General features: G+C 32.7%; 3 protein-coding genes across 3 annotated transcripts; 1 reads left to right on the top strand and 2 right to left on the bottom strand.

The window, feature by feature from the left end:
• Positions 1–1494: 1494 nt before the first annotated feature.
• Positions 1495–6993, bottom strand: LOC137834941 (uncharacterized). The gene is made up of 8 exons (XM_068643191.1): positions 6648–6993; positions 6466–6561; positions 4895–5005; positions 4507–4816; positions 4006–4096; positions 3344–3677; positions 2697–2845; positions 1495–2503 (listed from the first exon to the last, which is right to left on the bottom strand). The coding sequence occupies exons 1-8, from the start codon at positions 6891–6893 to the stop codon at positions 1990–1992; spliced, it is 1851 nt and encodes a 616-aa protein (XP_068499292.1). The 5' UTR covers positions 6894–6993; the 3' UTR covers positions 1495–1989.
• A 5468-nt stretch (positions 6994–12461) lies between these two features.
• On the top strand, positions 12462–17474 carry LOC137834940 (isocitrate dehydrogenase [NADP]-like). The gene is made up of 15 exons (XM_068643190.1): positions 12462–12688; positions 13283–13326; positions 13397–13506; positions 14453–14490; positions 14612–14689; positions 14782–14835; positions 14935–15036; positions 15223–15314; positions 15437–15540; positions 15668–15736; positions 15810–15925; positions 16047–16081; positions 16208–16350; positions 16938–17060; positions 17161–17474. Exons 1-15 carry the CDS (start codon positions 12640–12642, stop codon positions 17252–17254), a joined length of 1251 nt encoding a protein of 416 aa, XP_068499291.1. The 5' UTR covers positions 12462–12639; the 3' UTR covers positions 17255–17474.
• Positions 17475–17669: 195 nt separating this feature from the next.
• LOC137834939 (serine/threonine-protein kinase RHS3-like) lies at positions 17670–21461 on the bottom strand. Its single transcript, XM_068643189.1, has 4 exons — positions 21128–21461; positions 20550–20628; positions 19243–20039; positions 17670–18836 (listed from the first exon to the last, which is right to left on the bottom strand). Exons 2-4 carry the CDS (start codon positions 20568–20570, stop codon positions 17960–17962), a joined length of 1695 nt encoding a protein of 564 aa, XP_068499290.1. The 5' UTR covers positions 20571–20628; positions 21128–21461; the 3' UTR covers positions 17670–17959.
• Positions 21462–21966: the final 505 nt, after the last annotated feature.

Raw genomic sequence — 21966 nt, 5'->3', positions numbered from 1 at the left:
CTTTGTTTTTCATCCTCGCTTAATCTTCATTCAATACTTTTGGATTTGATGCGGATCCTAAAAGACTTTTGTCAAAGTCTACACTGATAAAGATAATTTCTTTCTTTTCCACTCTATTTACCCTAGTTTCTTTTCCCTTTCCACTCAAATCATTTCATGTCATAAAACACATCAAAATCACTAGCTTATTTAAACTTGGATCATCAACTACATCAGCTAGAAGACAAACAGTTCCAGTTTATTTTGGGATTGTTTCTTCCTGCACCTCCATATATTCTTCTCTCACAACCATAAATTTTCATATTTCTAAAAATGTGCTTCTTTAATATTCCAAATTATATAATCCATAAATATTTTTTCAAATTCATAATTAACTTTCGAATTATGTAATTTAAAAGCATCTTTTCATATACATGATTAGTTTCTGGATTCATAATCTGGAAGTATTTTTTAATATGAGATTAACTTCCAGAAAATATAATCCAAAAAAAATTCCAAATGCATGTCCGAAATAATCTGGAAGTCACCCTCAAATTCAGACTTTTAGATTATATAATCCAAAATACCATTTTTTTTTTAAATATATTATGGATTACATCTGTAAACTATTTATGAATCCAAGATTAATTTTCATATTATGTAATCCAGAATATAGGGGTGACACGTAAAAAAGTATTTCAATGTTTTGAATGGAATGTCAGAAGAACGGGAGGTGTAGGCAGAAACGGTCTTATTTTGGTTATCCATGTTTTATTTTGTTCAACCCATAAAACATGATACAAACACTTTTTCAAGAGTAGATATTAGATTGAATGGCAACTATAATGCAGCAACACTGAAAAAAGTGCTGAAAATACACAGCCATTTGCTTGCTTGATGGGTTCCTAGTAAGACTAAATGAATGACCAGGAATGTGGGGCCGATTAGTAGAAATGCATGTCAATGATGTGAATGGCAAGAACACCAAGATAATAAATGAGAACCCACCCAGCTTGATTGAAAAAAATTCAAGTATAGTTTCACCACAGAAATTTTGAACAGTGATCAAGTAACATTGGCAACTTCTAATGATTGAACAGTGGTGCTAGTTTCAAACAATTTAACCAAGTGACAATGTATTCAAGCAGTTTTATGCTGCAGTGGCATACCTTTGAGGGTGACCAACGAGTTAAACATGCTATAACGGAAATATTATAAGGCATGTGGCATTGATTTCTATATATACAAGAATGGAAGAAGAATGAAATACACAAGTTATTTATATAAACATAAAAAACTTCAAAAAAGATTTTATTTAACCAGTTTTTACAACTTTTTTCCCTTGTCATTTCAGATAAGTAATAATCATGTCACATTTTGCCACATCTCTATGATTTATTTTTAATAATTAAAAATTATGAGCAGTATATATAAAAAATTAGAATTAAGGATAAAAACTGTACATGGACTAAAATATCGGAATCAAACAGTGTAGTTAAACTAAAAGTAACAGGATTGAAGCAAATGAGGAAAATTGGTGGTTAATCCTCCACTGAACTGTGTATTCTCATTCTCTAACTCAGGTGTATGTGTACATGATCATCACCAATTAAATACTAACAAAAATATTGAAACCCACAATATATTTTTATTGTAATTAATACTATATAAAAAAATTACAAAGGAAAATAGAGCCTCCACTCGATCACAATAGGGTAGACTGATGGTTTTTCAGGAAATACATTGTAAGTTCCAATGATAGCATGAAACTTAGTTTTTGGCCAGTGAAGGGGGAAAAGGAATATTCAACGTGATATCAAACCCTGGTTAGCTGCTGCTACATTTAGTGATGAATATTGAATAGTGATTATCAGCCGCAAATGAAACACTAAAAAATTATTCCAAAATCTTCTCATCAATGAGGGGAACCAATAAATAGCAGCATGCCCATAACAGAATGCAATGGATCAGACCTACATTATACAATGGTTCCTCAGTCTCTAAAACTCCTCATGCCATAGGTTTATCAGTACCTGCCAATTTTCTTCTCTGCTGATGCTCTGCAACTTTATAATCTACCACTTCACGGAACAAGCTTGGATCGAGCACACAATTCTCACTTCCATATACAGCAGCTTGGACACTTGCCATCAGTTTGGCTATTTCTCTTCCAGAAAATCCCTCAGTTTTAGCCGCAGCTTCCTTTACAATATCATCAGTCAATCCTTTAATTTCTATTTGTTGCGGCTTTCCTTTGAACAAATCTTTAACAAAACCAGATTTTCCTGATCCAGCTTGGGCTATGTACTTATCTAGATAAAGCTTAAGAAGTTTGAAGCGCTCCCCTTCCCCGGGCAAGGGAAATTCTAGAACCTCATCAATTCGGTCTGCAACAGCCGAATCAAGATCACCGGGACGATTTGTAGCAAGAGCAAGGACTATGTCCTTGGACTGGTCACCAGTTCGGAAGAGAAGGGCATTTAAAGCACTTCTTTGTGCTTCACTCATATAAGTCTTGTTCCGCCTGTAAAATTCATCAAATGCAATGAATCCATTTCAAACAATTTTCTCAAAAAGAATGTTGTCAGATTCATTTTTAACAAACAAACGTGATCCTGAGCAAGCAGCATCTAGCTGTTATTTTATCATCTTATGTTGTCATGAGCAAAGAGAACAAAAAGAAAATAAATGAAAAACGTGGAAGAAGTATTGCTTACTCGCACAGAAATGCATCAGCTTCATCAATGAAAAGCAATAAACCCTTATTTGATTTCTTAGCCCAATCAAACAACTGGTGTATCTTTGTTACAGCCTGTGATCCCAGTGGAGCAACGTCTCCTCCAGTCATTAATGCATAATCTAATCCCTGCATTAAATTGAAAACCCAATTTCAATAAAATAAAAACTTATCTGAAAGGTATAGATTGTGTTAAAAAATAAAATAAAATTGATAAGCATAAAGAGTCAACTGATGAGAATAAAGTTTATTGTTTCATAAAACATGCTATAACAAGAAACATGGCACTCAATATATATTTGAACCACTGAATTTAGTTAGTATGGGAGCATAAATTTGTAGATCTGTTAAAACATACTTTGGGATTTATTAATTGTAGGCCCTAAATAGCCAGAAGAAATTATTAAACAGACCAAAATCGTAAAATTGTATGGATAGTTTGCTGTATGCTGATGTATTCTCACCAATTAATACAGAATAATAACATACAATGAAATTTACCCCATTAAAAGGAAAAAACCAAAGTTTGAACAATACACCTACTTATTTTAACCAAGAAGAACGTAAATTGTATGAAATACTTGAAAATTAGAATAAGTAGATCAACAGATTAGTGAAGAATCATACAGATTTACGAGCCAACTCCCTTGCAGCCATTGTCTTTCCCGTTCCAGGAGGACCATAAAAAAGCATGTTTCTGAATGGTGCTTGATGTGCTTTTGTATTTGCAGTTGCAGATGACAGCTGTTCAATTCTTTTCTGAAGAGAAGGATGCAAAATCACATCACCAAAACCATTTCCAGTTTTAGAAGCAGATCCTGAATCATTACGTCGAGATAGGGAGCTCATGGCACGAGAAAACATGCCAGACCAGGGGTATTTCCCTCTGGAGGACTCTCGAATCAATGATGGTTGACCCAATATTCTATCAATATACCCCCAAATTACTCGTGCACCTTCCCTGGGTTAGACCAAAACAATTGATGTGAATATAAAACTGCACAACCCATGCACTGACAGCATCTGATGTGCATAATACCAAAGGTCCAGTATGAACAAAACTATGCAACCCTAGAATGCAAATAATACCAAAGTGACATGGAATAAGAAATGTACAATGTAGAAAGGGGGAAAACATGGCTCTTCAAGTTCAATATTCCCAGAAGTGAGTATTGCTGGGAAAATAGTACATGGTATATAGCTCATTACTACATTGCCCCTCAGTCCTCAATTTTAAATCAAAGGCATGATAAAAATAATATAATCAATAGCCAATAATTGCTAGTTACCTCGTAGTATAGACCCCTGCTGCCAGAGCAGTCACTCCACCAACTGCAACAACCAACTTATTTTGATCCGTTAGAATGGCTCGTATACCCCCTGCAACATATGGATAGAGTTTTTTTAACTCAGGTCGGTATGGAATGCAATTTGCCAAACCCAGTAAGGCAATGATACTGATGGAGTTCATCAATATTATGCTAAAATACATCAGATGCTGAAGAAAAAAGTGAATGAAAAGAGCATCCCTCAAATTACAATATTTTCATTAATAATGGAATTTATAGGCTATGGTTCACTGTGCAAACCCAATTATGAAGGTAAAATAAGATAAAATAACATGTTACCCGACAAATTAATGTTGAAGGGCTTTTTTCAAAATCAGTAGGGTATGTATGGAATGATTCACTCCATACACTAAAAACCATAAACACATATGTAATGACAATTGCTACTTATCAGACTGTCAATACAAGCCTTTGAATTTTGTGAATCTGGTAGAAATGTACCTCCAATATGCTCAAAAGTGGTATTTATGGCAGCAACCCATTTTTCTCGTTCAGCATTAGCACGGTCAACCAGCATTCGCCTGTTAACATCTTCTGCCAGCTTTGCTTCATGTGCTCTGCCTTCTGCTTCTGCCATAGCTCTTACTCTGATTGTTTCACGTTCAATCTCAGCCTTCTCTCTTTCTGTTTGCCTTCTTTGTGCTTGGATTTGTTCCTCTGTTGCACGTCGAGCTTGCTCCTGTCTGATTGATGATTCTTCTTGCATTTTTACAAGTTCTTGGTTCCTGCCCCTCTGGTATTCATTTTCTGCCTGTCAAGAAAAAAATGCAACATTGAGAAATGCTCAATAAATGGCAACAGAAATCCTGAGTTCCAAAAGGTTTAACACCTGCATCCTCTTCCTCGCCAACTCATCCTCATATTTGGCCATTTGAGATTTTGTTTGTGCCTGATGCTGAGCCAGCTTTTTTTGCTCATCATATATAATTTTTTGTCTTTCCTGCAAGATGAACCAACTGATATATCAGAAATAAATTGCAAGACACAACATCCTGGAGTACAATGAAAGAGAACTTTGATTGCATGAATTTCGTCCTGCAATAGCTAAAACTTACCAAGCAAGCAAAATGGACTATAAACAACAGAGATTTAAAATATTCAAATATTGACAATCCCAAGCAAAATGGACAGATATGGACTGTGAATTTTAAGCGTGTAGTGACTTTTCTGAATCTTCAGGAATAGTTAGGATTTCTGTGATGACAGAGATAGAAAAAAAAATGTTCCTATATGATTCTTATCGTCTTTTGAAAACAAGACAAGCACACAAAGGATATTTCTCCTTTCACACTGGAATATATCCAGTTTTGTAACATAAAAAGAAATAAGCGCCCTCTACTTCTATAACAGAAGTCCTATTTATAAGATGTTGGGGAACCATTTTCTCTTATAAACTAACATCCACCCATAACCCCTGAAACAGACACTAGCTCAAAACAGATATCCTGACTAACAGGCCAAAAGATATTTCTCCTTTCAAACTGCAATCTGTCCAAACATAATTTTGGAAGAAATAATGGAAGCTGGAGTCCATTTTGGCCACGGTACTAGAAAATGGAATCCTAAAATGTCACCTTATATATCTACAATACAAAGCATAAGTGTATTCATATTACAAATCTTATTAGAACTGCTTGGTTATTATCAGAAGATTGTGATTTAGTTTTCCATGCAGAAAATGGGGGAAAAACAAATCTTAATTATTAGTACAAAAGAAAGGTTGATTCAGTAGCGTGGGCTGCATTAAGAGATCAGTTTCATCATGTTAATAAAAAATGGCTCAGCGGTATGTTAGCCAATTGGTATATATACTACCAAAACCCTGGTATACTACAAGAATACGACTTCAAAAGTTCAGGGACTTGAGAATGTAGCTAACAAAGAAATAGACCTCTACTTCTATAACAGAAGTCCTGTTTATAACAGGTTGGGGAACCATCTGTTATAAACTAACATCCACCTATAACCCTTAAACAGACACCGACGCAAAACAGAAATCCTAACCAACAGGCCAAAATATAGAATAGGTTTAAATCCTATTTTTCTTCCCTTCTCCTATACATTTTCAAAAGGGTTTTAACTCTAATCAGTGGTTTCTGATATAAAACTTTTTGGAGTGGTTCAATGACGGTGCCTTTCAAGGATTCATGTAATGTCTTTGGCATTGCACCTGCCAATTGCACAATTTTCACTTCAATCTTATCCGAAATGCAATTTTCAAACCGTTCCTCCATTTCTCTCAGGAATGTGACAGATGATAGCAGCTGTTACAGTCCCTCGAGTAATAGGCATTCCAGGAACTCCAATGAGCTCGCAGAACACACTTGAGAGTAAAATAAAAACATAACAAAATTCAACACTCGCCAGTGCACTAAAACGAAGAGAATCATACTAACTTACAGTCTCATGCAGCGCTTTCATCTGCCTAAACTCAGCAACCTTCGCAGCAAGCTCAGCTTGTTTTGTCTCCTCTTGTTTTTTGATAGTTTCAAAGACCTGTACTATAAGAGCCAGGTTAAGACGACAGAGAAGAGGAATGGTGGGGTTGAATGGAAAGGGGCAAATGAGCATAAAGCTGAAACCTTTTTGCCGTGGGGTGAAGTGGAAATTTCCTTGAGAGCCTTAACCCCTCTCTCCAGAGCCTCAGGATCAAACCCAGCAGAAGTGGTCCTCGGATGATCGTTTCGCACCTTTGGCGGCGCCGGAGAAGGTTGATTCTCAGAAGGATTCGGCGGTGAAATCCCATCTGCGTAAGCGTTGCTCGGATTCAGTAATGCAGCACTTGCAGCGGCGGCGGCTATGGCCGATGCGTAGGTTTTGAAAGCCATTGAAGGAATGAAGAAGAAAGAAGAAACCCGCTGCGTAGGGTTTAAGGGTCGCCGTGTAGGTTTAAGGAAACAACTTTTCGAACCTTACCACACTCATTTTAATAATATATCTTCTTAAAAATTATAATTTAAATATTATTCTACATTACATCAAATTAATGTTTATTTATAAAATAGGAATTATATTTAAAAATATACTGTAATTAAAATTTATTGTAATTTTTAAATATGTAAATTTAAATGGGAGAATTATCCCGGTCTCACCACTAATAATCCTTCCTTGGAACTGAGGATTTTTAGTGTCAAATTTTTTACTAATAGGAAATTAATTATTCACGAAATACGAAACAAAACATTGGTTCATATTTTCTTTCTATGAGAGTATTTGAATGGAAAGTGCATGTATAATGGATTTGGAGGAGAATTATAATTGATTACATAAATTATCATTTTATTTATAATTAACTTTTTTTAGGTTAATATTTAAAATAATAAAATATTTTTTTATATTTGAAATAAAATAATTATTTAATTTAAATTTTATTTTAATTCCAATTTGTACTTTTTATCAAATTATTTTTAATTATCATAGAAAAAATTATATTACATCAATCAAATTATTCACAAATTTTCTCAGTACTTTCTTTTTTCTTTCCCTTAATCCAGAAAATCCCACTTTTTATTTTATTTCTTTCTTTTTCTACTCCTCATATTCACTTTCTAATCTAAACAAAACCTTGTTTCATATTTTCTTTACATAAAAAAGAGTATTTGAATGGAAAGTGCATCTATAAGGGAGTATTTGAATGGAAAGTGCATCTATAAGGGATTTGGAGGAAATTAGAATTGATTACATAAATTATCATTTTATTTATAATTAATTTTTTTAGGTTAATATTTAAAATATATATATATATTTATATTTGAAATAAATAAAAAATATTTGATTTAAATTTTATTTTAATTCTAACTTCTACTTTTTTATCAAATTAATTTATAAATATAATCGAAAAAATGATATTACATCACTTAAATTATTCACAAACTTTCTTTCTATTTTTCATTTTTTTTCCTTAATCCAAACAACCTCACTTTTCACTCTATTTCTTTCCTTTTCTACTTCCTAAAATTCACTTTCTAATCCAAACACACCTTTAAAATTTTCATGGTCGAAAGAGGACAAGTTTTTCACCAACGTGACCTTTAAAAGTTGTTTTGAGATCTCAAGTCAAAGTTGATCTTGAAATCACTCCTAGTATATATGGAAAGAAATTTATGGACTAAAGTATGAAGGATGTGTTAAAAGCTTCAACAAAGTGCAATATTTTAAAATTTGTTAGAATATTTCTTTTACTTCAATTAAGTTTTTCATGCTAGAAGACTGAAACTTGAAAAGAGACTGTCAACCTTCATTATTGCTTGGCAAATTACATCAAGGGAGTAATCATGCTATGTTGTATGAAGAGGATTTAGTTTTAATGTACTACATCCAAATTAGGATTAAGGTTAATTGGATCTATGTAATCAAATATCTCATGCTCAAATCCAAAAGATTATCAACTTACAAGTTTCCCTATGTTGAGTTAGTCTATAAGTTTCTTATTCATTTTGGACGAGGAGTTGTTAGAATTGATTAAAAGCACAAATTAAATCATCAATGTCACGCTTCATAAAATGTATTTTTATCAAAGTGGGTGATCATTGGGTGTACAAAGATGATGAAAATGGAATTGTGGCACCAAAAACTGACAATGTTGATGAAGTTGGACCTAGCATTAATGGAACCAATCAATACACTAACCCAATGCCAATAAAATAATTTCTTAAATTCCACATGTTGATCGTGGTATTCCATATTTGAGAAGATGTTGCTCACAAGGATTGATACCATGGTCACTGATCTATGTTGAATGAAGAGGATCTAGTTTTAATATATTGCATCCAAAATAGGATTAAGGTTAACTAAATATATGTCATCAAAGATCACATGCTCAAATCCAAAAGACTATCATATTACAAGTTCCCCTATGATGTGTTAGTCTCTAAGTTTTTTATTCATTTTGGAGTTTATCTTGAGGGGGAGTTGTATAAGATCATTAAAAGCACAAATGAAATCACCTATGTCACACTTCATAAAATGAGTTTTATCAAAGTGGATGATCACTGGGTGTGGAAAGATGATGAAGATGGAATTGCTACACTAGAAACTGACAATGGTGATGAAGTTGGACCTAGCAACACTGGAACCAATCAAGACATTAAACCAATGACAATATGATGATTCCTTACATTCCACCTATTGATCATGGTATTCCATATTTGAGAAGTTGTTGTTGACAAGGATTAACACCATGACCACCATAAAAAAAAATCACTATAAGTTTTGTGCTATATAGATTATCATATGAGAGTAGTTCAAGACATGATTGATGAACTTTAGTTTGACAAGGACAATTGGGATTTGCATTTCATTTTTTATGTTGTTTTTATTTCCTAAAATCTTCATGGTTTGTAATCGTTAAATTGCATTTTGTGTTTTCTATCTTATTTGATGATACTATATTTGATGAATCCACTTCTAAAGACAATAGAAACTTTAAGTATTGAAAAGTTAGTTTTGTAGAGTGTGTATGTGTGTTGCACTTTTTTTATGTCTTTCCTTTGGGTGATTAGGTTGATCTTCATAAATATTTAAGAAAGATGATTTATTTTTGTTGTTAAAACTTTTTGTGGTTAGAGGATAATTCTAACTTGTTAAAAGGTAGTTTAATCCATTAAAATGTTTTTATCTAAAATCCTAAAAGACTATAGTGAATATTTTAATCTCTTACAACAAGTTTTTTTTTTCAACAATGTTACAACAAGTTTTTAATATATTGAAATTTCCATTGTTTTCATAAGAGTCTTTATTAGTCTATTTTAACATATTGAAATAGTGATTTAATCCATTATTTTCACTAGTAAGTGAAATCAACAGATTAAAACGTGTTTTCAAACTATTAAAACTAGTTGAATAAATTCTATATAACTCTCATTTATAGATTTTTTTTAGTGTGTTTTGAAATTTGAGTTTTTGAAAACATGTTACATTCTGAGAGAGTTATCCAGTTGAATTATAAAGTGTTTTCTTTGAGATTTCTTGTGATGTTCTTGAGATCAATCTCTTCGATTAAGATGTGTTTTCACCTGAGTTTTTCAGATTAAGCTTGGTCTTATTGTATTAAGGTGATATTGTTCTTTTGTTTAGTTTTTTTTGTGGTGTTTGATATTAACTAGATATGATTTCCAATTGTAATTTTGTAATAGGGTGTTACAGGGGTCAAATAACGCTCTTGTATGGTTCAAGAAAAGTGTTATTTGTGGGTCTTGTTCTTATAAACAATTGTTATAATGTTTAACTTATCTTGTTTAGCTGAGTGACTAAATGTAACTCTTGTTTAAGAGTGGACCGGTATAAAAGTTACTCTGTAATCTTCTTTCCCCCTTCCTCTTTATTTATAAGTCTTAGTGTAAATTATTCTTGTTGTAATTGAGTTTTTTGATTTGTTAATTTTTGTATTTTAATAAACTAATTCATTAAGTGACTCATTATAATTTTGCTTAAGTCTTTGAAAAAGTTTTCAAAGTTCAATCACCCCCTTTTGAAATCGTCTTATTTTTCTAACACTTCTTTTGTGTCTTCCTTGCATTCGATGAGCTTCAACTAGACCATTGCATTTAATGCACCTTATGCATATTTAAATTCTCTTATTCTTTATGTAACCTCCTTGTTGACTAACCATGTATGTTTCCCTCGGTAGTAGAGTCTTTTATACCCTAACATGGTAAAAGTGCACACCATCAATGATAAGTAATTGAGCCAAAAATTTGAAAGCAGTTATATCAGGAAAGTTGTTAGACCTTGCAACTTTACCTCATGTCTTAAGAAACATTTGAACGTTGATATTTGGCGTGAGTCTTCTCGAGAGCAGATGTAAAAGATAATATCTGACTATTAAACTTAAGCTTCATGAATATTTTTTGATCTTATGTTGGCTTAAAATATTCATTTAGTGTATCATCTCATGCTCTCTTCTTTATCAAACATTTTAGTTGTTTTTTTATAAATGCTTATTAGACAAAGTGGAAGGTTTGCTTCTCCAATGGACAAACATTGTTGTTGATCAACAATTACTTAAACGATGCGCTAGTATGATTTGATCTTCGCTTTAATAAACTCAATTTTATATTTTGTTGATTTAAACACTAAATCAAAATGGTAGGATGTTGAACTTTTACATTAACAAAATTATTTAGTGTTTTTAATTTTTTTTGTGTGAAATTATGTATTTTTGTAATTTGTTTGTGTAAAACACATGTATAAATCCTTATATTTATTTTATGTACGTAAATATTGAATACGTAGTTATGTGAATATTTATTTCTTTTACTTCTAAAAGTAATGATGGTAATAGTGAGTTTGTTACATTCTTAATCAGTTTTTATTATCTAAAGAACTATTCATAATTCAAAACTAAGACCATTAATGAAATTCTTAATCCAAAACACAAGGTTGTGTCTCCTAATTATTTCTTAATGAAGTTAATGAACCTAAATTTTGATAATTAATAAGAGATTTATTTATCATAATTTGATTTATTAATCTTTCAAATTTTATTAACTATATTATTTTTTTATTTACTAATCTTGATATATTATTACTAATTTTAATTATTACAAGTTTTATTAAAAATATTCTGATAATTTTTGGGTTTAGATTTTAGCACAATAACTTTATTCTGATAATTTTGGGATTATATTTTGTAATTCTTTTATCATGAAACTATATTTAGATGGCGTACATTAATTATATGACATCATAATTTTTATCTATTATATAGTGTGTAGATAACAATGTTCAATAAATATCGATTTTCATAAAACCAATATATCTTTTTTTTAATAACTTGCTGAATAATTTTTATATAAGTTCATTAACATTATGTGTCATGTAATTATAACAAAATAAATATTTTTTTATTTACATAATGATATAGAAAGTAGTTTCAAAATTTTAGAACGTTAGATAGCACATTGTGTTATTTTACATGTTAATCTTATAAAAGAAATTTATTTGTTAACGATTTTAATGTTAATTGGATAAAAAATAATTATGCTGTTATATTTTTAAATTAAACAACTTAATTGAATATTAATTAATAATAAAATTGAAATTAATTAAGCTTTTAGTTAATATAAATCTTTGATAATAGAATAAACAGTTGATTTATTCAATATTGATATATCTATTTTTGGTATAATAAAAAGAATTGTAATTTTAATGAATTCTATTATTAATGTTTCTTCACACATATTAATTTGGTAATTATTACTTGTTTATTAAAAAAATATGTTAATATACTTTATTTAATGTTATTTTTTTTCTTTTTCTTCAAACTAACATATATGATAATTACTAAATATTAAATATATATTTAATAACCTTAATCATTAGTAAAATTGAAATAAAATTATAAAATTAAATTTTTTGTCTTGTAATTAATTCAGAATATGTTATTTTTGTCGGAAGTGGATGAAGTGGGGAAGGTACAAAGCAACCATGATGTCTTTGTCTAGTAGCAACTAATCACATGATCACATAGTCACAAACACAACCCAATTCTCCCTTTCAGTGTGTGCGAGAGAGTTTGAATTTTGTTGATCCTCTCTGAGTTCCCACTTTCACCTCAACCAAACTAACAGCAAAATGGGGTTTCAGAAGATAAGAGTTGACAACCCCATCGTCGAAATGGATGGTATTCTACGCATCACTTTATGCATCTCTCACACTTATCTCTTTATTGTGTGTGTGTGATATTTCTGCTTTCGATTCTGGCGAATGTTAATAATAGTGTGTGAGTGCTTAGTTCTCTATCAGGGTGAGAAAGTTGTCTTTTTTAATCATTTTTTTTCATCTGGGCTGTCAATTACAGTCACCCTTTTTCATTTTCTGTTATGCCTCAAGCGATTTTGGGACCTGAGATCATATGGGGGTCTCCTACTTTCTTAAATTTGATGCCTTTTCTTGGTTGAAACGTTTAATTAGGCAAAACTAACTATTGAAATAACATGAAAAACTTGTCTAGAACCAGATGAAAAGTTATAGCAAGTTGTGAAATTGAAGCACAATTATGATAGAAAATTTTATACTTCATAATAATTTAAAATATTTGAATGAAGTGTTTCTATTCATATGATTTAATCATTATTGGAGATTCAGTTAAATTGGGGGTCTCATCCTCATAGAATTTGTCTTCGGAATCATATGATTTTTCCATAGATGCTTAAAATTTTATTGACTTTCAGTGTCTCAATCTGAATAATCAGTCTTTCGTTTTCTTCGCATGTAGGGGATGAAATGACCCGAGTGATTTGGAAAATGATAAAAGATAAGGTAATTTTATCTTTTTGAGTTATCTTTGGGAATCAAGCTATCCTTACTTTTACATTTTTTACTTTTGCAGCTTATTCTTCCTTATTTGGAGCTGAATATTAAGTATTTTGACCTTGGCCTTCCTCATCGGGATGCCACTGCTGATAGAGTTACCATTGAAAGTGCTGAAGCTACACTCAAGTGTGTGTTCACTCTTGATATTATTTATAATTTTAGTCTTTGTTATCTGCCTCTTTTGTTTCTTCCATGATTATTATTGAGATAAAACTTGCAATTGCAATAGTGTTAAAAGGAAAATATACACCTGTCTTTTTTGTTCTAGTGCCAAAAATCGGATTCGGTGCGTACTCATGCTAACTCTTCATTCATTTAGATTTGATTAAGCTATTTCATTAATCTAGAAATTTTAGTTAGATCTTTTATTAGCCAAAATTGTGATCAAATTCTGAATAGTGTATATGAATGTTTTGCTCAAGTGGTTGAAATGTTGTTTTTCACTCTCTTATGCTTCTATTCTCAGCAGAGGGTAACTGAACTTAGGTTTCAGTGCCACCAAGCTGTTGGTGGGTTCAACATTCAATCATCTCACTATAAGCTTAAAATTGGTCTTACCTACCTATAGCCCTTTGACTTGCTGATATAGTTGTGTCCCCTGGGTAATTCCACTTTAGAGATTCCTTGTTATACAATTCTGGAAATTGGGGCTGTGTGGAGATTCCTTCAGACATGTTTGATGGTATAAAAGGGTGCAATGCTCTGTCCCTGTGGCAGTAGTGTATCCTAAACTGCCTTTATAATTTGATGAAAAAATATGATTTAAATGGAGACAAGGACTAAATATTCAATATGCTCAATTCTGTAAATACGATACTGTTGAATAAGTTAGGTTAGAATGGAAACAAATAATTCTTGTAGTATAGTAAGAGGATATAGTTCTTTGGTGTATTTGGTTTATGTTTACATATTATCAACTCAAATAAACAAATGTAATTTATGTTTTGATTTGATCATTTTTTGAATTCTGTGGAATAGAGTAGCTTTCCTTTCTGTTGTTTGTTAATTATTGGAGAAACTTGTTTTACACACTGAGGCCTCCTGACATGCCAGGGAAATTTTTTCATTGCAGGTATAATGTAGCTATCAAATGTGCTACTATAACTCCAGGTATTCACAGTTTTTCTAAGATGGAATGGTGCATATTTTTCCACGTCATGACTTATGGTTGTGTAGTAACGTGATATGCATGATAAATGAAATTCACATGCAAAGGTTTTCTTTGTCATAGATGAAACTCGTGTCAAGGAGTTTAACTTAAATCAAATGTGGAGAAGTCCAAATGGGACGATCCGGAACATTTTAAATGGTAACTAAACTTTCTAATGGTTGTTATATCCTTGCTTTGTTTTCTGAATTTTAGCTGACATCCAGGGAACATTCAATGTTTATGTTCTACAGGTACAGTTTTTAGAGAGCCAATTATCTGTAAAAACATCCCTCGTCTTGTTTCAGGTTCATAAAATGCTAAAGATCCTTTCATATTTGAAATTTTGAATTTTACTTTATGATTGCAACTTAGCAAGTGTTAATTACTTTCTGTCTATTGTCTAGGCTGGACAAAGCCAATATGCATTGGAAGGCATGCTTTTGGAGACCAATATCGGGCAACAGATACAGTTATAAAAGGACCAGGAAAGCTAAAATTGGTGTTTGGTAAATTCACTCCCCAGTCAACTTTTTTTTCATGGCTCAAGTAGTTTGAAGATACAATCTTGATGAAGTTGCAAAGTTCCTCAATGAAAACTGAGACTTTGATTGCTTTCAATTCCTAATAGATAAAAGAGTTAGAGAGGCCTATAAAATTAAAGAATCTTATGGTGTCCAGTTGTGTGTTTACAGCTCCCAGTGGAGGTGAAGGAACTAAAGAGCTAGAGGTCTACAACTTTACTGGCGCTGGAGGCATAGCTTTATCCATGTATAATACTGATGAGGTTTTTATTTGGATGATATTTTCTTCTTCTTCTTCTTCTTCTTCTTCTTTTATTATTCTTCTCAAATAATTTATTACTGCTTGGATGATAATAATTTTATGTTGTATTTGATCTGGAAACAGTCCATTCGAGCTTTTGCTGAGGCCTCAATGAACTTTGCTTACCAGAAGAAATGGCCTCTGTATCTTAGCACTAAAAATACCATTTTAAAGAAATATGATGGAAGGTATGCTGGTATATTTTTGGATCATCTTTCTTTGTATTTAATTTCTCTTCTGTTAAAGTGAGATGCTATTGCAGTAGTTATTAATCAAACCCTCAAGCACCTTTTGAACTTTTTTCTTTTGTTAAAGATTCAAGGACATTTTCCAGGAAGTTTTTGAGGCTCAATGGAGCCACAGGTTCAAAGCTGCAGGCATATGGTTAGTTGAATTGCTAATCAGCATAATCGAAACCTTTATAATATAACTACTAATTCATGTTCTTAATTCTTAGGTATGAACACCGTCTTATAGATGATATGGTTGCTTATGCTCTTAAAAGTGATGGAGGTTATGTATGGGCCTGCAAGAATTATGATGGTGATGTGCAGAGTGATTTCTTAGCTCAAGGTGAGATATCTATATGCCCATGACTTTCACTTAGCTTTTTAGTTATTCATTGTTCTGTTGCTTCTGTTGATGGATGGGACAAAGTTTCTTGAAATTCATAACAATAATTTCCATTGAACAGGATTTGGTTCTCTTGGCTTGATGACTTCAGTGCTGGTATTGCTTTTCTAACCTTTTGTACCATTTCTCTTTTCTCTTCAAGCATAATGTATTTCCTTCGGACCTTCTTTTTGCCACATGGCATCTCTAGCATGATGTTCAAGAAGCTAAATTTGGCAACAGGTTTGCCCAGATGGGAAAACCATTGAAGCAGAGGCAGCCCATGGCACTGTAACACGTCATTATCGGGTGCATCAGGAAGGTGGTGAAACCAGCACAAACAGTATTGCTTCAATTTTTGCCTGGTCACGAGGTCTTGCACACAGGTAAGGATTGCAATGGAAACTAGTCTGATTAGTTATTCTTTATGCCTGAATCTGTAGAAGTTGATCGTTTTCCATTTGATTTCATATTACTGAAGTAAGGCTGAGTGGTTTAAGAGGCCCTTGTTTGGTGGTTGTTATAAGGAAAAATGTTTTTTTAGCAAAAAAGCTTGTCTAAAATTATTTACAATTATTAGATAAGGCTTTTTGAAACGAAAGCAAAAGTTTCTAGTGCTTTTTTTTTTTACGAGTTAGGGGTCTATTTGATTAACTTTCTACATAAACACTTATAGGAGAAGAAAATGAAAGAAAATTGAAATAAATTTCCCCATAAAAAAATTAAACAAATTTCTCTATAATCTGATATAGATTTCTATAAAGATGTTCTTATGTTCTTTTCTTACTAGTAGAGTATCTAAAGTTAATTTTACTAGTGAGCATAAACAAAAAATTGTATCTTCTTGAAAGGAAAAAACTAAATAAAGATATCATGAGCATTTTCTTTTAAAAGCTTATCATCATACACATTTTAAAACTACAAAAAAATGTGTTTTTTCTCAGCTTATTCAAATGCACGCTAACTTTTACAGGGCAAAGCTGGATGGAAATGCTAGACTGTTGGAGTTTACGGAGAAACTGGAAGCAGCTTGCATTGGAACAGTTGAATTGGGAAAGATGACAAAGGATCTTGCGCTTCTTGTTCATGGGCCTAAGTAGTTTCTGGCATTTGAATTGTTGTTTCTAAATGCTAGCTATTGCTTTCACTTTTAATGCATGACAAATTAAAACTTGGCCTTTTTTTCTAATCTGTAGGGTTTCTAGATCCAAGTATTTGAATACGGAAGAGTTCATTGATGCTGTAGCTGAGGAGCTGCGAACAAGATTATCTTCACAATCGAAGCTGTAAAGTTCAAGATGAATGTGTCCATTATATGTTCTTCATTTCCTTAATTTTTCTTTCTCTTTCTTGAAGGAGGGAATTCTATTGCTTCTCAGTTAAACATTTTAGAGTGTATGACATTCTGAAAACTGAATTTTGTAAACAGTACTGCTACTTTGGAAGTCCTTATGACAATATTGAAGACAGTAATAAAACAACATAGGGAAAAATAACTTTCTCGAATGAATTTACACGCCTTGTGTTTTACAATGTATATTTCTCAGAAATGTCTTCAATTTTCTATAGGGAAAGGAGGTGGAGGTGACAGTTTGTAGAGTGTATTCCAGTCAAACTGCATTTTTAACCAAATATATGACTTTACTAAAAATACTCCAAATCTATGTAAGATCACCAAAATCACATTTTGCTTGAGCCATCAGAATTCTACATTGAAGAACTCATGTCACGTACCACAAACATCTTTTCATTGTCAAAACATATTCTGAACACTGAATTTTGCAAACAGTGCTACTTTGGAAGTCCTTACAACAATATTAAAGACATTTTCAAAAAAATGGGGGAAAAAGAATGTTTTTGGACAAATTTACATTCTTTTTTACATTGTATGTTTCTCATAGAAGTCTTCAATTTTCTTTTGGGGAAGAGAGGTGACACTTTGTACAATATATTCTTGTCAAAGAAGTGTATTATATCCATATAGGAATTTTACTGCTAAAAATACTCAAAATCTATGTAAGAATCATTAGCATTAGTGCTGTTTTTATCATTAGCAATATCTGCCATCTTCTTGTCCACTGGGGGTGCTGACTCTTTGCTAGCATACTTGGAGAAGTCTATAGCATCTGGTATGTGAGGAGGTGTGGCACTTCTAACTAGAGCCCAGTTCATTCCCTCAAAAAATGGGTGTTGTTTTATCTCTGTAGCTCCTCTTTTATATGCAATTCTTTTCTGAGGCTCTTTCACCAGCAATCCCCTAATAAGGTCACGAGCCACTGCACTGACCTGGGGAGTTTCTGGGAACCTAAGTGGTTGTCCAACAACATTAAAAAGTGTGGCTTTATACCCTGCACCCTTGAAAGGGGTTGCTCCATGCAACAGCTCATACAAGAAGATCCCAAAAGTCCACCAATCTACTGCACTACCATGACCCTCTCCTTTGATTATCTCTGGAGCAAGATACTCATGTGTTCCTACAAATGACATTGATCTCACATTGGTGGGTTCTGCCATCAGTTCAGGAAGGCGTGCTCCGCCAACCAATAGGCCAAAATCTGACTTTGCCTTGCGGTTTTTCTTTGAAGGCAAAATGCGCGGAAAAAAACTTGATGCTTGAGTAGTGCTTGACACTGCTTGGTCATCACTTAGTACGCCACTGGAGTCATTGTTGCCACCACTATTGTTGCTTGCATGAGCAGATGAAGACTTAACTAGTGTAGGACTGACGGAGCAGCGAAGGGATAAGTCAAAATCTGAGAGCATGATGTGCCCTTCATCTCTCACTAGAAGATTTTCTGGTTTTAAGTCTCTGTATACAATGCCCAGCATGTGCAGGTACTCCAGAGCTAGCAAAACCTCTGAAGCATAAAACCTATCACAAGATTTTTAAGCATATAAGTACTGAAATTGATCTACAGACTGAAATCAGATGGTTAACACAAGTCCCTGTTAATGGCAAAATGATTTAAACAGGAAATACTAATGAGTCCCCAGCCTTGGATAAGGTAATGAAAGAATAAATAAATAATTATTTTTTTTTATAAAATAAAATTAATTTATACTTAAGTTAAAAATAAAAATTAAGAGTAATCACAAGAGTTTATATTAATTAACTCATCAATGAGAGAGAATTTAAAATTAATTTCCATTTTTCATCTTTTTTTTTCTTCTAAAACTGTTAAGAAGAACCTTGTACAAGATACTGCTATATTGTTTATCAATTGCATACAAGTTTTTCAGTATGAATTATGATCAGAACACAGTGAGCTTTAACTAACCTGGCAGCTTCTTCAGGGAAACACTTGTTAGGTTGCTTCTGTCGAAGAGAATGAAGATCACCTCCACTACAAAACTCCATCACCAGACAGTAAAACTTGTCAGTTTCAAAGTAAGAATACAAAGTTGGGAGAAAGGGGTGGTCAAGGAGTCCAAGAATCTCCCTTTCTGTCTGCGCCCTCAGAAGCTTATTTCTGCTTATGAGGGCTGCCTTGTCCATTACTTTCATGGCAAAGTAGGTCCTGGTCCCTTTGAGATCCACAAGGTACACACTCCCAATGTCTCCATAACCAATGCGCTTGAGAAGCCTGAAGTGGCTGAGATTGAGAGGGCCACACCTTGAAACCATGTTGATAGCTTCCCACCTCACATCACCCCCAGTGTGTGGCCTAATGGGTGCACTTGTGCTCTCTAAGCTGTCACTGCGAGAACTAGCACCACTCCCAGGGGTCTTTGCATGTGGGGTTGATACAGACATTGTCTTTGAATGATGGTGATCAGGGTTTGAACTAGGCTTCTTTGTTGTCCTTGGACTTTGGTGTTGGTTGAAGTCAGAAATGTTCCTGTTTGGTGGGATTAGCCTCTGGGGCCTTGATCTACCTTCCAACTTTGCATTATCAGGTTTTGAAACATGGTCTAAGTGTCCAGTTTCACTTCCTGAATTGTGGACAGTTTTTGCTGTAAAGGTCTCTTTTTCTGTTTGGTTCACATTATTGGGATGAGTTGGTGAGTTCTTTCCTGAATTTGCACAACTGCTATGAGCACTAGGGTGTGCCTCTTCTGACACATTGTAGCTCATCTGTGTTTATGGATGAACCAGAAGTTTTGGTCAATTCTCACTCAGTTTTGTCATGCTTTTTTTTCTCCAAAAATGGATGCTTTCAATGCCATAAATAGGGTCAAAGATTCATTTTGTTCTTTGATATTATATTTCACATGAGAGACTTTTCCGGAGAGAAAAATAGAAAAAAATAAATTATAATTAATTTATACATACACTAATTTATAGAAGTTCTTGTGCCTTTAAATGTTTCTATTTATTTTATGCCCAAGTTACTTTTATTTTTTAAATATTTTATTTTATTTTTTCTTCTTACTTTTTACTCCCTTCAAGTTTTTACACATGTTAGTGCATACCCATTGTATAAATTTAGAAAACTGTGATCACAATTGGGATAAAAATACTCCAAAAAAGGACCTTTCTGAAGAAGTATTGAAATGTTTGTGGCCAAGATCATTTTTAAGACCTTGGATCCACTGATTGCATTTTGTAGGCAATTATGAGAATGTATAAAGCTGAAACTCTTACCTCAGGTGGTAAATCAGGCATCTTCACAGGATTTGATCTTATCAATAGGCAACGCAATAACAACCTTCAAGAGGAACTCCTGAAAAAGAGAAAGAGAAATAAGAAGACTCATGCAAATTAGTTATATATTGAAGATTAACAAATCTAAATGACATGAAAATTCAAACAAAACTACATCAAATGTAAGAAACTAGTTGTTGGTCTTTCCATAAACAAAAGGTACTCAATTCCTTGTGAAACCATGTAACCACTCAAATAATTGTGTTTGTGAGAGAATATGCATATAAGTTAATAGGGAAGTTGTTGAACATGCACGATGCCATAGTCAAAAGAATAAAGAACCAAAAACTAAATTCATGGCATCCACGTAATGGAATGTGATGCAGATCACAGGACATGGTGACCATTCTGAAAGTCAGAAATGAAGAATAATAATATTTTTTAGTGATCAGAAACCAAATCATTACACATCAGAAGGCACATGAACAACCAAATTTGGCACATACATTGAAGATTGATTTGACATGAAGAGAGAGACAGGATTATCCATGAGAAAAGAGATTTGAGGGAAATAAAACCTGAAAGTCAGAAATTACATAACTCCCCTGGTTATCTAAGAGCTACAACAACAAGAACAAAGTGAAGAAAGTTTCATATGCATTGACAAATGAATAATATAACAGTTTTGATCCCTTTGCAGAAGAAGAGAGAAAAATGATTGGGAGAAAAGGGGAAGGTTGTTGGTTTAGACAGGAAATGACATGAGGGTGTTGAAAATGAGGTAGTTCTTGATTGGACCACCACCCATCATCAAAAACACTGGGATATCTTGAGAGGAAATTGTGGAACTAAGGTAGAAGATAGCAATATAACCACAATTAGGAAAAAACCAACATTTATATATAGAAAAATGGCAAATCAAAAGTATATGAAAATCAATGTGATTATGGAAAAGAATGGATAGGCGTCATATTCTCTGTCAAATGGAAATGCTCCCTCTCTGCCCACTCTTACACTGTCCACAAATTCACATCAACACATATAATATAAGGTTATGTTGTTACAAAATAAAAGGAATAATTTTCTGTTTTTTAAATCTTTCTATGTGTTTTTGCATGATAAATTTTGAATATTCTAAAGATATGAAATGTATATACTTTGATTTTTTTTATAAATTAGAAAGATATAGCATTACTGTTATTACTTTAATTAGTATATATAACATTATTCATATTTGAGCAAATATGTTGTGCTGGTTAATGTTATAAGTTTACTTATATCAATCTATTGAAAGACAAACAAGCCAATTTCTTTTAGCACTTTCAAATTTTCTTAATATTTTTATCAGATTTGATAGAGTTGAAATTATTCTTGTGTTAGAAACATAACAAAGTGTTATCTATTTTAAAGTGTATAA

This window comes from Phaseolus vulgaris, chromosome 5, assembly GCF_000499845.2.
Source record: "Phaseolus vulgaris cultivar G19833 chromosome 5, P. vulgaris v2.0, whole genome shotgun sequence".
Classification (NCBI taxonomy): Eukaryota; Viridiplantae; Streptophyta; class Magnoliopsida; order Fabales; family Fabaceae; genus Phaseolus; species Phaseolus vulgaris.
This window is presented reverse-complemented; position numbering and strand designations above follow the sequence as displayed.